At 42.2% G+C, this 18,124-nt stretch overlaps 1 protein-coding gene and 1 long non-coding RNA gene across 5 annotated transcripts; one reads left to right on the forward strand and one right to left on the reverse strand.

The window, feature by feature from the left end:
- Positions 1-6,504: 6,504 nt before the first annotated feature.
- On the reverse strand, positions 6,505-8,250 carry LOC130526935 (uncharacterized). The gene is made up of 2 exons (XR_008950900.1): positions 7,635-8,250; positions 6,505-7,548 (listed from the first exon to the last, which is right to left on the reverse strand). It is a non-coding gene; the product is annotated as an uncharacterized LOC130526935 (long non-coding RNA).
- Positions 8,251-16,533, forward strand: LOC130526865 (beta-1,3-galactosyltransferase 1-like). 4 transcript variants are annotated; one of them, XM_057034856.1, is made up of 4 exons: positions 8,251-8,319; positions 8,381-8,465; positions 8,594-8,746; positions 15,240-16,532. In XM_057034856.1, the coding sequence occupies exons 3-4, from the start codon at positions 8,615-8,617 to the stop codon at positions 16,353-16,355; spliced, it is 1,248 nt and encodes a 415-aa protein (XP_056890836.1). In that variant the 5' UTR covers positions 8,251-8,319; positions 8,381-8,465; positions 8,594-8,614; the 3' UTR covers positions 16,356-16,532. The 4 variants fall into 4 exon arrangements, with proteins under 4 accessions (XP_056890836.1, XP_056890837.1, XP_056890839.1 ...); XM_057034857.1 differs by having other exon boundaries at positions 8,284-8,319; positions 8,381-8,746; positions 15,240-16,533; XM_057034859.1 differs by lacking the exons at positions 8,251-8,319; positions 8,381-8,465 and adding an exon at positions 9,335-9,431 and having other exon boundaries at positions 8,731-8,746; positions 15,240-16,531.
- The last annotated feature ends 1,591 nt before the right edge of the window (positions 16,534-18,124 follow it).

Raw genomic sequence — 18,124 nt, forward strand, 5'->3', positions numbered from 1 at the left:
CCCTCTCCCCTCCTAGAGCAAACCACCAAGTTGTTGTGGTCACACTGGCTGGAGGACAAGTTGGAATGGAACAATGGGTTTATTTAGGCAACTCAACACTTTCAGGTCCTGGATGGTGTTGGATCGCAATACCTCCCGTATGTAGCTGCCGATCCGCGTGTTCGTTGAATGAAGACTCCGAGAAGAAAAGTACCAATTTCGAAATGTATTTGACAATAGAACCAATTCCAGATACAAATATTACAGAGCTCCGGGCCAGTTCATAACCCTAACAACAACAGAGTTAATCGTCAGGGCACGAAGTCTGACCCCCTAACTATCCCTTGGCCCAGTCCTTTATAGTCACACACATGCAAATTCACAATGTCCATGCAATCCAATCCAGATCCCCCGCTGAGATGTCCCCGTCCTCTTCCTCCAGTCCCACTTGGTGTTGGTAGAGTTCTTCTCTTCCATTGTTTTCCCAGGTGGCCAGATCCCATTCTTCATGCAAATGTGATCATCATCAACCCCCCTGATGTCGCATTTACAATGAGTGTTTGACACCTCCTGCCTGACTGGCTCCTGAGATAACAATAGAACAAACAACAATCCTGCAAATGGAATGTCTCTGTTTTTATTACATTTACCAATGAGTCTACCTTGCCTAACTTCTAAGAGAAGACAGAAACATATGGTGAAACACATAACAAGATAGACAATTCTCAACAATCCCCCTTTTGGCCTAGCCTAAGCTAGGCCAATACAAACAATTCATTGACAACTCCTCTTGATGTAATGAAGAATAATAGACGTTTAATCATGATGCCATCGTCTTTAGATGTTCCTCAATCCGTCCAAGCGTTCTCTGTGAATTACCTGCTGGGGTACATTGATTCCAATAATACCAGTGTTAGGGTTAATGTGTTAGGGTGTTAGTATGTTAGGGTTAACAAGTAATGTTCGCTCTGCAACTTCAAAGTGGCCCGTCCACCTGTGCCCTGACCACTTTGCTTGATGACTCTCAGAAGAACCCACTCAGCTGTGTGTGGAATTCCTGGATCCTTACTGACTGGTTACAGAGGTTGCCTGTTGGGAGAAAACTGAGAGAGTCGTTTTTAGTTGACCAAAATAAAATCTACATTTCATAAAAGTGCTGGGCTGGCCTATGGATTGTAAATCTCTATTCTTAAAATGAGTTCCATTGTCAGATCTAATTTGTTTGGGAAACCATGTGCCGGATTAATCAAAAATTTAATAACGCTTTTTGCCTCTTCTACTTTTACGGGAACCGCCTCTGGCCAGCCAGTGTATGCATCCACTGCGACCAAGAGGTATCGGAACCTATTGACCCTATCTAACATATCAGTGAAATCTATAATTTTCTTGCCCATTGGGGCAACTGGAAACTTTATTCTCTGCATCATTCGTGGTTTCCCGCAGTGTGTCAGGCCGTGGGCCTCTTCCAGCGCGGCATCTAACAGACTGGGCGGGAGAACAGGTCTGCCGTCTGGGACCCGCCAAATTCCTTCAACTTCCACAGCCCCCCTTTTCCTTCCAAACCGAAGAATTTCCTGAACCGTTTTCTCTGCCATCAACAAACTGAAACTTGGTTTATAACCTGCTGCCTTCCTTGCTGCCTGATCTGCCGCCTCATTACCTTTTCCCTCTAAAGAGTTCTCCTTGCCGTGACCTTTGCATTTTATGACTGTGACCTCCGCTGGTTCCACGAGTGCCTGTGTCAGTTGCCTCATCTCTGCTTCATGTTTTATAGGTGTGTGTGTGTGTTATGTGTGGTGCAGTTAAAATCCTGTCCATCCTGGTCTGTCTAAGTGAGGTCATGGTGAATGCTGCTGAGCTGACCAGTGATACCACACTATGTGTTGTAAGTACTGTCAGAGCGTGACCCATCACTAAATGTGCTGTTTCTTGTAAAAAAATTTCTACCCCTGCCACATGCCTTACACATGGTGGCTGCCTGTTTTCAATGGGGTCCAGTATTATACTTGCATCCATTAATACTTTCCTGTCACCCCCTTTTTTCTGAAAGAGAACACCATTTGCTGTATGTTCTCCTTCAGAAACATCCAAAAAGAAAGTATCTTTATAATCTGGAACTGCCAAATGTGCAGCTGTGCTGAATGCCTGTTTAAGTACAATGAATGCTTTCTCTCCCTCAGTTGTCCATGTTAACCGGGCTGTCAAATCACGCATTCCCTGTTCATTCACCATTGTACGTAGGGGCGTAGACTTTTCTGAAAATGCAGGAATAAAATGTCTATTATATCTTGCGAGACCCAGAAATGACAACATTTCCTTTACAGTCTCTCATACCACTCATTCTGTTCAGCAGTAAAGTCAACCTGCGCAGCCACACCTTCAGGCCCAACACACAAACACGGTGATGTAATCATCCAAAAATTTCCTTCTAACTTTTCTCTAAACGCATCCTGATAGACCTCATTATTCCCACGGTCGTAAAATAGGGTGACATGATAGGGATCAACTGGCGGGCAAAAGGACTTAGCATCGACAACCAGGGCCTCCAGCTCTGAAACAATGCCACAACACCGACACCGGGTGAGGTCTCCGGCTCAAGTTCTCCCCAATAAATGTCGGCCCACACCCCCTGTTCTGGAGAGGGTGTCGGGCTCATCAGCATTTGTCCCCTCACACCTTGGTGTGGAATACAGCAGTTTAGTTTTAGTCCATTAGGAAATTGCACCACCAAACCTTTGTCTCCACACAGAATTGCTGCTCCTGTCCTCACCAGGAGATCTCGTCCCAACAGGTTGATAGGGCAATGTGGTGAAATGACAAAGGGGTGCAATACAGTCTGTCCAGCAAAATGAGTCACTAATGGCACAGAAAATGGCAGTCTCTCCGGGCTTCCTGAGAACCCCACAAGGTCGACGGTGTCAGATGAGATCGGTTCCAGTGATAAATTCCATTGGATGGTGGAACACTGCCTGGTACCTCCGGGTAGTTGCGATATGGACAGTCCCTTTGCCAATGACCATACCCTTTGCAGGCGTGACACTGATCTCGGCCTAAGTACCCGCCTATCAAGCCGTATCCCTGCCTGCCGCGTCTCCCACACATGCCTCCCCTTGGACTGACCCAATACGGGTTTATCGGAGCAAAATCTTGTTGCGGACATAACTGATCTGGCTGCACCTGCCGAGGAAACTGCTGAACCATCTGTTTCTCTTCCTTTTGTTTATCATTAAGCTTTTTCAGTGCTTCATCTAACTGCATTTTTAGGAGCTGTTCCTGGGCTGTCATCACCTCCTCTTTCTTTCCCTGTTGTTTAGCTTTAAATGTGTTGATGTGGTGTGAAAGATGTCTCTCCCAGACATCTGCCGTGCTGCCTGGAAGGTCAGGATTTCCTTCCATGGCTTCTTTCACTAACTGTGGAAGTCCTAAAATTATGGCCTGATGGAACAAAGTGGTGTGTAGATTATCTGAACCAGGATGGCACCCTGTGGCACACATCCATTCCTCTTTACACCTCGTAAGGAATCCATGTGCCGACTCACTTTCCTCCCACTTAAATCTTAAATTCTGCATTGCTCCTGGAGATATTGGAAATACCTGTCTCATAGCTTCACCAACCCTGGTTGCACAAGGCCCAAAACGTGCAGCATTAGGTCTATCTTTAATGCCTGCTGCTACCTCAACTTTATCCAAATCCCAGAGAGAGACTTGTCTCCCTAGAATTCCTCTAAAGTCTCCCATCGCCAGCTGCATGCTCTGTGTTAAGCTAAAAAGTCTGGACATCCACTTGCCGCCTCCCTCTGCGGGTGGGGGCATCTTATCCACTAAACAATTGATGTCTGTAATTGCAAATGGAATATATACCGGTTCCTGTCCTCCTCTTTTCTGTATCAGAGGGGCCTGTAGCTGCGGCATTCCTGAAACGGGCCCCTTACTCTGCGTGTGTATTTGACCCACCTCCTCATTATTTATGGCCCCTGTCAACGGTTCACCTCTATACTCACACTCACTCTCTTCCCATAATTCTAATTCACAATTCCCCATACTTGAACCCTGATCCTTTTCATATAATTCTGTCTGAGGATGAACATGCTCCTGATGCTCCAATTCCCCAATAAATGTAGCCGGAAGTTTGAAGGTGTCTGTCTTATTCTCACTCTCCTCTTTATCACTGCCATAAATCAATCTTGCCTTCTCCTCCCTGCGCTCAGCCCTGGCAAATCCTCCTGAGGGATCAACTCTTTTCGCTTGTTTTATATGATTGCTAAGTGTTTTAAAGATATTTAATGTAGATTTTTGACTGTCCTGTTTTTTAAATATAGTTTGTTGGGAGATTTTAGGGCAACCCACCTGAACTTCCTCTCTAAATTCATTTTTTCCTAACTTATCTCCAACCTCTTTCTGTCTCTGTTTGATCCTTCTAACCTGTCTCCAAAGTTCACACACTGTCTCACGTAACTCCTGCAGTTCTTCATCTCTGTCCACATCTAACTGACCACTGTTAATAGTCAAAATTGGCAATTGATATGGGGGTGGGGAAGAGGTAGTAGGTAATGATGGGTAAAGAGTGGTGTTAAGTGTCAGTGTCTGGTTTAGATCTTTTAATAAAGGCTTCTCTACATTGGGCACTCGTGTGACCCTCCCAGATCTGAAATAGTGCACCGCTGCACATGCCACAGCCACAACATGTATCCTTCGACGCTTATCTTCTAACTCCTTACCCTGTTTTTTCCATGATTTTCCTGCTATAAACCCTAATTTTGGATTATCCAAATGATCTTGTAATCTAGTGTGAATTTCTGACTCCCACTTACACAATGCTTCAGCTAAATTAACCTTCACCTCTGGAGGGGGAAGTATCTTCTGCTTCTGAGCTTCCTTCCACAACTTTTTTATTGCATCCAATTCTCTCTCCCTGTCCTCTTCTTTGATGCCACTCACCACCTGATCAAGAGTCCACTTCCACTGTTCTTCCACAGACCGAGGATAGGGAGAACATTCTCCCTTATCCCAGCACAATTTACCACATTCCAGTTCCATCTTTAACTATGCTCCCAAGTGAGATTGAATGTGAATGACTCCAACGGTCAACTCAATGCCTCAGTGAAACAAGCTTCTAGATCAAACGTCTTTGATCCGGTTCCACTCTGGGGGTTAATTCCCAAGGACAAAGAGCCTTTTAATTCACGTTCACTCTGGCACTTTTCCAACCCACACAAAAACACAAATCTCGGGCGTCGGGAGTGTCCGTCCCGTCAACTGCACTCCGAGTCCAAACCCAATTCTTTTTGATATACAGTGCACTGCATACAGCAATACAGCACTGTACTAGTTACGGTTTACTCTAACCGTCTATTCCCTGTTTTCTCAACAGTACTTCCGGACTCTAACCGTCTATTTTCCGGACTCTAACCGTAATTCTTAACGGACTCTAACCGTACTTATTTACGGACTCTAACCGTACTTATTTCAGTCGTTTCAATATTTGTATCTGGAATTTATAACTAGGACACTTCAATTGACAGTGACGACAAATTTTTGGAAATTGCCAATATGCAGAGCTTGATTAAACAGGTGTCTGCTTACCTTTATTAGGGATCCCTTTGTCGTCAGTTGTCCTCCGAAGTGACCGTTGTTGAATTCTCTGCCTCAGATGACTTCTCTCTTCATCACGTCGGGGTCACCAAATTGTTGGATCGCAATACCTCCCGTATGTAGCTGCCGATCCGCGTGTTCGTTGAATGAAGACTCCGAGAAGAAAAGTACCAATTTCGAAATGTATTTGACAATAGAACCAATTCCAGATACAAATATTACAGAGCTCCGGGCCAGTTCATAACCCTAACAACAACAGAGTTAATCGTCAGGGCACGAAGTCTGACCCCCTAACTATCCCTTGGCCCAGTCCTTTATAGTCACACACATGCAAATTCACAATGTCCATGCAATCCAATCCAGATCCCCCGCTGAGATGTCCCCGTCCTCTTCCTCCAGTCCCACTTGGTGTTGGTAGAGTTCTTCTCTTCCATTGTTTTCCCAGGTGGCCAGATCCCATTCTTCATGCAAATGTGATCATCATCAACCCCCCTGATGTCGCATTTACAATGAGTGTTTGACACCTCCTGCCTGACTGGCTCCTGAGATAACAATAGAACAAACAACAATCCTGCAAATGGAATGTCTCTGTTTTTATTACATTTACCAATGAGTCTACCTTGCCTAACTTCTAAGAGAAGACAGAAACATATGGTGAAACACATAACAAGATAGACAATTCTCAACAATGGCTATTCCTTCCAGGGCCCTCCTCCAACAGCTGTTGTCAAACAGGACCTGTTCCCGGTGTGTTTTTGCAGGGGGACAAAGGTCAGCACTTCTGAAAAACTGGTAAAAGCATGTGAGGAATGCTGGTTCACCAAACTCTGCAGAGCCATAATGACCTGATGGAAGACTGACAAGCTTTATTGCAAGGTGTTTGAGGTGTGTGGAGAAAGATTAGGACCTTCTTTTTCACGCAAAGACTAAAGATTAGATTAGATTCAACTTTATTGTTATTGCACATGTACAGGTACAGAGCAACAAAATGCAGTTTAGCATCTAACCAGAAGTGCAAAAGAAGCAGCAAGTGAGGATAATAACTTAATAAATACAGTATGGCGGTTATTTTACAATCGTTTATTTTACAGATGGTGTTTACATTAAATGCCTTGGACTATAAGTGCAGGAGCTATTTAGCTATTTACATAAGATAAAGGAGATGTGCAAATTGGTTACTAAGCTAGTGAGTTGTTGTGTAAACTGCTGTAGTGTAGTGAGGTGTGGAGTGTGTAAGGGTCAGCAGGAGTTCAACAGGGACACCGCTCCTTGGTCTTGCTGGTGTTGAGGACCAAGTTATTGTTAGCGCACCATGTGGTCAGGCGCTCTACCTCCTCTCAGCCTGTCAACATGCAAGCATACAGGGAGGGAAGAACAAACCTTCGATTTGTAGTTTGCTTTGATTCTTAACTGTAGGGTGACCCGAGTAAGGATCTTGTCAAAGAATATGGACCTTAAAGTACAAATGTCCAGTTGAAACATGCACCTGAGTGAGACCAGGAAAATAATGGATAAAGAATGACACCGAAATCAAAGTTGTCAAACACACATGGTTAGAGAGTCGTCGGGGTTATTAATCCAGATTTAACAGGTTTGCGGGTTTTCACAGACATCAAGATATGGACCCAATAGCAGTACACTTGAGCTCAGGATCAATTGGCAAAGTCTTTATTTGATAACAGCAAAAACAGTAGCAAACTCTGATGTGATCGGCGATTTCAGGAAACAGTCTTTTCTTCAGATCAGTGGCCCCAAAATGAGTCTCTGGGTTTAGGATTAGGGGAAGGGAACGGCCAAGGGGAAGGGTCCAGAGTCAGGCAGCAAGGAAGAGGTACTGATGAGGGGCGAGCGGCAGACGAGTCAAGGCCAGGCAGAGGAGCCGAAGCCAGGGAAGCAGATTATAGCTGGAGACAGAAAGCAGGTAGGTTTTCCGGGGAAGAGGCGAGGCGAGGTGAGGCAGGGTCGGTAACAGGAAATCTGGCAGGAAAAAATGTAACAGGTACATATAATATTGTATTATAATTACACAAAATTGTTCTTTTGTTTATTATTGTTGAACATACCTGGTGTTTGTTTTACTGTGCTGTCTCGGTCCTCCAGTCACTTCTTCTGTATTTTATTTCTTCTTCGTGTGTCCCCCTTGGTGCACCTGTATAAATTCGAGGGTCATGACTTCCTCTGCCCTTTTGCAATTCTCGTGTTGGGAAGAGGTCAGTCATCTTTTGTAATCCTTTGTTTTAAGTGTCTTTTTGTTATTATTTTGTCTTAATTTGTCACTCTTATAACACTACAGTTCTATTCAAGTTTATATTGAGCTCTGATGTTGCTCCGATGTCGTGTTTTATTGATGTGAACAGGTGCGATGGTGCTAACTCCATGTTGTCTTCTCTGTAGTTTGGGCTGGATCAGCAAATAGCGGCACATGTTAATTTTGCTGTTTTATTTTGACCAGATTAAACGGAGAGTGCCTCCAAAAGTTCAGCTGTGTCCCGTGGCTACTCTACACACCACAACCACAAAAATAACACAATGCAGACATACACCGGTCACAAAAATACTGGAAAGTCTCGCATTGAAGCTGAAGAACAATCTGTCTAGGAGCAGAGCACAGGAGAGGCTTATATGTTGACATAATTGGGATGAGCTGCAGCTGAGCTGACAGGTGAGTGGAGTTGTCCTGATGAGGTGGGAGTGGCTGACAGATAGAGTGAGGGCAGGAGGTAAACGTTGGAGGGAGCTCTGACAAAGGTTATAAATGTTAATAATATACTTTGAGAAATGGAACAGCTGGACTAATGTTTCCCTGCAGGTTTGCAGTCTATTTGTTTTGTGCACCGGGTGTCCTCAGGGTAAAAACACAGCCTTGTCAGCAGGACACTCTTTCCACAAACAATGCAAGTTTAAGTTACATTTAAAGACCACTGTACAGATGTTATGCGCAACAAAATTCAAGGAGTGGAGAGCTGAATTTTGTTGTAAGGTTTCCGAAGGTGCTAATTTCTGCTCATGCTAAAACTCAAAGGAATTGCAAGGTGGGACAATTATGCTGCGTCACAATGGAGAGCTGCTGGTGCTTTTGGAGAGGTGGTTTGATGTCAGGATGGACGCCATGACAACCGACCACCAGGGATCGGCGCCCGAGGAGTGGGAGGAACCAGAACACAGAAGAGCGCAGGTAAACCGCTCCTAGACATATGTTCTCCCAGTATCTGAGCAGCCGAAAGCCTTTGTTTAAGAGGTTTGCAGGACGTGATGATGTTTCAAACTCGAGTTTCATGGTGTTTGATTTCAGACCAGACTGGACCAGTTCGTCCAGTCTTCCTAGTTATTACACCCCAATGTAATTAGTTACTTTAAAAGTGAGACAGCGCGCATGGCCGCCCGTAACAGTATATTGGACAAACGGGTCTCGCAGGGCCTGGGGCCTCACAAAGTTGGAAAATTTCACGCGACAAAATCACACTTTTTAAAGTATAATAATGGCTTCCACAAGTTCAGTGACACATTTTTGCCTGAGAATGAGCAAAAAATCCGCGCCCCTCTGTGGTGCCAGCCAGGCAGGCGGGCGGTAAATTCTCAGATTATGCTTAAATTGTGGTGGGAGGCGAAGAAGATACGTGGCTTTAATTTGGAAGGACTTCTTTTGTCGTAGGGTGTGGGGCAATCTCTCTCCTCCCTATATGCTCCAGGATATCAGTAAAGCGGATCTCAGTGTGACTCAGTTTGCGCGAAAGTCCATGAGTTGGAATCCCTATTTGATCAGATCCTCCATCTGATCAATTCTGATCCATCTGATCTTTGCGGCGTGAAGATAAGGAGCCGGAGACGAAGAGTAACGGTTCGGGCATGTCAATCGGATGGTAAGACTCCGTTATTAAACATAATTGAAACTAAATTTCGTTGAAATTAAAGTCCGAAATGTTCACGTGACCGCGGATTTTCCAACTCGTTGAAGATCAAAACAACATGAGGATAGATTAAAAGATATAACGGCAAACCTAATAGGAATTATTTCACTTGTAGGACATGAGAAATATATTTATTTCAAAGCAGGTTAGAGTAATGACATAGTTTTACAAGATTGCGGCAACTCGGAAGTAAAAAAGCCAGGACGTGGTCTCATTACCCACAGAGGCGCGTTGACCCGATAGAATGACTAAAACAACGACAAGAAATAGTTTAGAGTTTAGTCAGATCATACATAGATTCAATGACAGGAAAATATTACTAAAAAGGTTTAATTTTTTTAATCTGGGCATACATCTTTTTTGGCATGACGTGTGCGGTCACGATGATCAGGTTACCATCTTAGGTTACCAAAAATATTACTTCTTTTCCCAAACTTCTCGCAAACCTTAGTCATCCGGCTGTAAAAGCCAGATATGAATTGGATTTTTCAAATATGTTCGGCACAAATAGAATCAATGGAAGCACTTCCTCCTAGGTAAATGAACAAACCTCTTAATTATTAACTTTTGTCCATTTCCTTCTATTTTATTACATTAAACACTGATAAAATATGCCTACAGCAAATAAAAATACGAGTTATATATTAGAAGATTTAATTATTCTATACCCAAATATTTAAAGTAACGGTACAGTTGATCCTTATAGTGATTCTGGAGGGATCTTAACAGCAGAGACACACTTGTTGTTTTTCTGGGGTGATCTAGTTCAGGCCGTTTTCTCAGCAGTTTGTTGGAACACACCGAGACCTTGAAATGCAGTGCCAGACTGCACTTTCTGACTTCAACAGGATTCTTGTTGGGGTTGATGTGACACGTTTCCCTGCCTATAGAATAAGAATTCTAATCAACAGCCAGACAATGACTACAATTCCACAGTAACCGTTTAATCTCCGCCTCAAACAGCTTTACAGATAAAGTGACTGAACCACTGACAATTGTATAAGCTTCAAAAGGAAGAGTATAGCAAATACAATTTTTATTCATTTGCCATGGCAACCGTATACATTAGGCTATTACGCCCTTCGTGGAAATTCACTGTGGACATTCACATGGTGGAAATGTGGTTGATATAATTCATACTGGATGCAGGCACACACACAAAGTGGGTAAAACCGACATTTAAGAGCAAATTTGTAAAAATACTACTTAGAAAAAAGATTCATCCCTTCACTTGGAGGGTGGTCCCCCAGCGTGGTTTCGTTTTGAAGGTGTTTCATCTTTGACAGTGTCTTAACACTGCCTTTATTCCTGTCTCCTGTTGCTTGTGCGTGTGTTCTGGGAGCAATCTGGGAAAACATTCCACAAAAGCAGGAAGTGTGTTTCATGCATGCAGTGTAAAAAAAATCCCGTTGTTTTTACGGTAAAACGCTGGCAGCTGTGGTTACCAGAAATGTTCTGTAAAAATACAGTACTAATGTAAACCACTTTACAGATCAACTGGTAAATCATACCAATATTCAATGTATAATTATGGTAGGTGTAAATTTTAATGATTTTTTTTTAAGTACAATGATGCTGAATTCTGTTAATTTTACAGGGATTCAATTTAGAATCAACATTAACTACACGTGAATTGTACTGAAATGATTAATATATAAACTGGATCATTCTGTTAAAATTGCAGAAAAAGTAAATATAATGTACACATTTTAGCTGTAATATTCGTGTGTATTAATTGTATTTTGCTCTTACATTTACAGTATTTTTTATTATATTTAGTTTTGTATTGTATATTTTACAAAATTATTCTGGTAAACAGCTGTTATTTTTTCTGTTAAAATGACAGGACATTATGTACGTTTTTACAATTTATTCAGATTTTTATACATTGGTTATAATGAACTCAAAATTTTTATACTTTTACCAGAAATGGGTGTATTTAACAGTTTCAGCATTTTCAATCAAATAGCAACATATGCTTCAACTAAACTATATTGAAACACAAAACAAATTACTTATCTTAACAAAATCTAGGCTTTAGAAAAACTACATAGAACTGGTCTAAAATCTGCACAGAAAAAAACAAAACAATTCCCATTATATTGATACTGATTACTTGGTCAACAGTCACGCCTCACGCCACTCATGATCTGATAGGTCCTGAATCAACGTCAGGACTCTGGGGTTCACATGAAGCCTGGATTTTTTTTGACTTCTCAACCTTTGTCCCCTTCTCAGGGTTGATGGAGAAAAAACACCTGTGGAACAGAGGAAAGATAGTTGACTACACTACAAACAAAATATGTGAAACTTATTGTTTCTGTGAATTGTTATCCCTGTAAGTTCAAATATCAAATAAGCCTCATCAGAGCCAAAAACACGCACCTCTGCAGAAACTCCAGGGTTGATGCCAGCTCTGATGGGTAGTGAATATTGAAACAATAAAAGCTCCCAAACATCAGGCATAGGGCAGAAGCAAAGGAGGGGATGTTGTCCTTCACGATGTTTCGATCCACACTAAGCATGTATCGTTTTGCAGAATAGCAGGACGATCCTATGAAAATTACAGTAACATCATAGTAAAAGAGCAATCTATCAAAATAGAAAAGACAAAGGAAATGATACAGAAAAGGTGAGTTTACTTACCGCACACAATAATGGTAGGAGTCAAAGGCACTTGGTCCATGTGAATTTCCCCTGCGAGGCATGTGTCCTCCACATAGCAGAAGATGGCGTCTTCCTTCTCATTGAAGTAAGCTAACAGCAGCAACACCATGTCCACAAGGTCTTGAGAGCAACCACTTTGGTCTCCTCTCATTATTTGATACTTGGTTACAGCCTGAAGGAACTTGCCACTCTTATTTACACAAACTGTTTTCATGTAGTCCAGGAGTCGGTTTCCCTTTACGTCATGATTCCGTAAGAAAACTGCTTTTAGCTGAACTCCGGTAAGCTCCTCAAAATGGACTGCCATACCAAGCTCATCAAACAAATATGGCCACTCTCCAAGGAGGTGCTTGATATTTTCCCCCCGATTGACTTGTTTCCGTTGAGTGTAGAAAGTCTGTTTCATTAGAAGTTTCACCTCCTCTGGATTTGCATCAGTTTGCAGGGACATCATCTTCAGTTTTTTCTTTTGTTGAAGCTGGCTCTCTGTGGTCCCTCCAAGGGGCAGAAATTTTAAATCCCATTTAATACAGCCATAGGTGTCTTGGATTGCTGCCCTTTTTTCTGGAGAAACTTCATCTGTGTCAGACTCATCAGTGAAATGCTTCTGTTTTCTTATTTTTGGAGCTGTAGCTCGCCTCACATTTTCAACTCTATTTTGAAGCTGTTTGACGAGAGAATGGTACCCTGGCCCGATCACATCTCCCTCTATTATGTCTTGCAAAGACTTTGGATATTTTGCCAACATCTTCTTGGCAACTTCTGTAGTAGACCTTTTAGTTATCAAAGAGTGTTTTTGCATCATCTCCGCAACCACAATTCGGATCATCTCTCTTCTCATACCCGGGGTTGGACGTTTTCCTCGCTCCAGTGATTGTGTTAGTTGTTCTGGAAGCTTATGCCATGGTATCTCAAAGCTGTCCACCCAATCTATATCGGGGCTTTGGCCATAGTTGGAAGAAGTTAAAGATGAACTTCTGGGTGAAATAGACTCTGGGAATAATGGAGGTTCTGGAGAAGCAACAGCAGACGAGCTACTTGTTTCAGGAGTCTCACCTGTGAACACACAAAGTAACAAGACTACAAAATTAACAACAATGTATGAAGATAAGGGATAAAAATCTACAAGGTCACAGATTTCCAGACATTCCAACCATGTAGTCCTTTTTGCCACTGAGTACAGGTGACATTCAGGATGACAGTTAGCTTTCTGTGTATCCATTACAAAATACACAGCTTATACACACACACACTTATATTACACGCTGAACATGCTTGGTGTTTCCTGGACATGTGAGCATTAAAGGATGACTTCACAGTAAAGTGATTACTGCAACCTATTACTGGGCATGCCACAGGTCGCCCCTCTGCAATATGTGATTTTAAGTGGACACTAAGTTCTTTGACTGTGTAATATTTGCATCCACACATCGAAATACCACACTTAAAATTTGTAAGTACAGCCCCTGCAGTAACGGGATGACGGGACGTTATGAGCACGATAGTAGTGACCTTTGAACATAATAAACATAAAACATAAGTACAAAATGTCCGCTTGCAGTCGGCGCCAACACATTTGAGAAATGGGCGCGGTTCATTCCTGTGGATTTTACAGTGCAGCACATAACCCCTCAAACTCTGTAACATTTTACTGCAAAATTAACATGTTAACATTTTCGTCAGAAATCGCTTAAAACAAGTTTTAAACAAGCGAAATTTTCAATAACGTACTTGCAACGAATTACTTCAGCGCTAGCTAATGCTAACACGAAGCTAACGCGCTAGCTCCAAACAGCGACCAACAAGGTAGCCAAAACTGACCAACTAAAAACTGGGGGATAGTTATAGCGTACCATAGAGAAAATTAGAATTAGAAAGCTTACCTGATCTGTAAATCTTGCCTGCTCTGGTCAACTTGACTGCTGGTGGTGCTCATCCGTACCTGGCTTCAGATGGCGGTCAACGGGGAATCGCGTGCACGCAGTTGATTGGTCGTCCGTGATCCAATTAAAGAACAGAAATAAAGTGCTGGGCAGCGCGTGGACTGGAAATGATCTGGTCACCTTTGAAATTTTTCTGAGGCTGAATAGTTAACTATTGTAAATCTGCACACTGGTCTCAATGCAGTCAGACATTTATAATGATATTATAACCAATTAAATACTAAATTAACTAGGATATTGTGAGCTAACATACAGAGGTGGATGCCAGACCTTCAGTGCTTGGACAATGGTGACAATGGTTATTGATGATATTGAAATGGCCCTGTGGACCATTGGGATCATCAGAGAATGTGATATATCAGACTAGCTTCCCTATTTTTGGTAGACATTCTGGCCACATAAAGATGCCAAATAAGTTTAGCAATATTTTTATACTGTCTTTTGTCTTACTTTTTAAAGGTTTTAAAATACATTGCATATTGCATAATTTCTGCCTCAGCAATGATGCCATTTAAAGGCTTTGCACCATTTTTATTAATGGAAATTTCTATGGTTTAAAATAGGTATTTTTTTTTAACAAAGACTTTATTTTAACACTGAAATGAAGTTATTTCAACTGTATCACAATGTTTTTTATGCTACGTCATACATATGTATAAACATCAAGAATATATGATTATTTCAACACATTTTATATGTTAAATTAACAGTTTCAAATAGTTTGGAGCTTTACTAAATAATAAGATAAAATATACACCTTTTGATTGTTTTTCTATTTACGGATCATTTCTGTCATGATTTTACAGAAAATCGTTGTTTATTTCACGGACATTTTTTACAGTGTGCAAGAAAACTGAATTCCTGCATTAGTTCGATGGCAAAATGCATGTAGATGCCTGGTTTCTAATAAAACCATTCCAGAGAAGTCGCAAGTCTTTCTACGTCTAAAATATCCCGTCTTGTTACCTTTGCATGGTAATTATTCATAATTTCTCTTCAAATGCCCGTGAAGGTGTGACCTTCACACACCTTTTTTTTTGTTTAATCAGTGTTTTTTCTCCAAAGCAGGAGCATGACAAACTTGTTATAGCAGAAAGATTCCATCAGCTGCTACCACGGGTTCTTACCAGTTTTGTCTTGTTTTTTTCAGATGAAGATGGCTTTTCAAAGGTCGAAGCCTATTTTTAAACACTGCTTCACGATCCTGCTCCTGCTGTGTCTGTTGCTTACCATCTTCTGCTATGTGGTGTCCAGAGGGCCTCAGGGGCCAAACAGTCTACTCTTACTTCATAAACACTACCAGAGGTTTTTCAACAGGAGTGACACTGCACAGCACCAACAGGCTGCTGCTCAGCCAACAAACCTCACACTGATTGAGAGGTCAACAGCACCATCTTCTGAGCCACTGACTGCTCCTCCCAATTCAACAGAATACCATCTGGCTTACCCACGCAACCACCGCTTTATCATGGATAACGCAGAGGCGTGCAAGACCAGGACTCCTTTCCTGGTTCTGATGGTTCCAGTGGCGCCGCACAACCTTGAGGCCCGGGATGCCATCAGGCAGACGTGGGGTAATCAGAGCGTGGTTCAGGGGGAGGAGGTGCTGACTCTCTTCATGCTGGGAATTACCGCAGGAGACGACGCTGAACAGGTCCAGGACAGGATCAAGCAGGAGAATCTCAAGCACGGCGATTTGATCCAGAGTAACTTCCTGGACTCTTACCTCAACCTGACCATCAAAACCATGGTGATCATGGACTGGCTGGCCACATACTGCTCCACAGCAGCCTACAGCATGAAGATTGACTCAGACATGTTTCTGAACATTGACAATTTAGTGATCATGCTGAAAAAGCCAGACATCCCGAAGGGGGACTACCTGACGGGGATGCTTATGATAGACAGGCCAGTTGTGCGTTCCCATGGTTCTAAATGGTACGTCCCAGAGGAGCTGTTCCCTGAGTCCACATACCCGCCCTACACTCTGGGAATGGGATACGTCTTCTCGAATGATCTTCCAGGAAGATTGGTGGAAACATCTAAATCAATCAAGCCCTTTAACATCGAAGATGCTTACATTGGAATGTGCATGAGAAAGCTGGGAATTGCGCTCACATCGCCTCCGGATCCCTCCCAGTTCCGGGCCTACAACACCCGCTATGACCGCTGTGAATACTCCAGAATCATCACCTACATTCTTGGGACTTCAGAGGAGTTGATCAAATACTGGACGGACCTAAAGAAGCCTGAACCACCTTGTTAGCATCATCAGGAAATTATTTATTTAATTTATAGAAGAGATCAATGAAATCTGGGATTGTTCAGAAATTCTAAAACTGCACTATACTGTAGACACAGAGTTTAACAAAGAGGCCTGTAAGTGTGCTGCCTCTCCTCTCCTCTCTTTTTTTTTTTTTTTTTTTTTTACTGGAATTGATGAATTCACCATAAAATAAACATCATTTCATGTAAAAAATTAAAAAAAAAATTTTTGCAGGTTCAGCACCGGGTCTAATCTGACCTCTCTGATTCCTTTCAAAATATGTGACAGTATCCTGAGTTTGAACAAGAAGAGGCTGTTTCTTTTTGTGCTGCTGATCACGTTTGGGATCGCAGTCTCCCTGTGGTCACTGCAGAACATTTTTTCTGGGTCTAATCACAAAATGGTCCACCAAAACAAACATCTGTCGCCTGATTGTTACAACCAGAATTCAGCACCAAATAAAACCAGTGAAACTACAGAAGACTCTGGTGTTTGGCCTGCAGCATCACCCAGTTTACTGTGAACTGGATGAGAAAACCAAACAACTACTGTTTTATCATGGATTATGCGGAGGTATCCAAGTCTAGGACTCCTTTTCCGGGTTTCATTGTTCAAGTTGCTCTGCAAATCTTAGAGGCTTAGACATAGCGCAACTAAAACAAGCATAAAGGGAGGAGGTGCCTCCTTTCTTTATGCTAGGCATCACCAGAGAGAATGAAGTTGAACAGGTCCAGAAGGAGATTAAACGGGAGGATGTGAAGCACAGCAACCTGGACTTCCTACTCTTACTGACCATCAAAACCATGGTGATCCTGGACTGGCTGCTCCACAGTGTAGTGATGGGCATCACTGGATGGGAAATAAAGAAGCCTCAGCTGTTGTATTAGCACAATGCCAAAATCATTAATTTGGGGGTGGAGGGTATTCACGCTTTTCTGATGTTCCGGTAAATGTTCATGAATAAATAAACCTGGGATTGTTTTTCTCATAAGTGATAAAACTGCCTTGTAGAAATGGTGAGTTATCTTCTGAATATATGACTTCACATTTTTGACAGAAGTGTATGTGTGGGGTTTCATTAATACGCCTGTAAGTGTGCCATTACTGCACGTGCACACCTACATGCTTTTTTTTTTGGCCAATAAAAGTGTCCGATGGTGAACCAACGAGTAATTTTTGCATTAAAAAAAAATGGATTTCATGCAAGAAATGTAGTCCAAACATAATCCTTTGTCCCTCATACTGTTTCATAGTTCAATTAATTAAAGAATTGTGCATCAAATATGTCAAACTAAAGGACATCTTGCCCATTAACACAAAACGTCACCAACACCAGCTTCTCCTGTGCATGCTAACTGTACCAAACGAGCCTGTGGGTAGTTAGCATTGTAGCATTGTAGCTTTCATGACGCGTAGTGAAGCGTCGCTCCACATTGTGCTGCTTCGCTGTCATCACAGTCGCCCCACAAATGCAACATACGCACCTTCCTTTCACAGTAGTAAAAAATTACTCTTCCTCCCATTCACTTTGAAAATGATAAATTTACTGTCTTCTTTTTGCCATGTTTTTGGGGTAGAAAATTGCACTCCACTCACCATCTTCACTGCCCGCTAGTTTATTCTCCACAAGCGCAAAGGTTCTTTCATGCGCACAATACTGACCTTTGAACATCTTCACTTTATTTATATTTTTATTGATTTTTAAGACATTGTCATTTTAAAATCTGTGTGTGGTTTCATTAATAGGCCTGTTAGGGAGTCCATTCTGG

Source organism: Takifugu flavidus, chromosome 6 (assembly GCF_003711565.1).
Source record: "Takifugu flavidus isolate HTHZ2018 chromosome 6, ASM371156v2, whole genome shotgun sequence".
In the NCBI taxonomy this organism is placed as follows: Eukaryota; Metazoa; Chordata; class Actinopteri; order Tetraodontiformes; family Tetraodontidae; genus Takifugu; species Takifugu flavidus.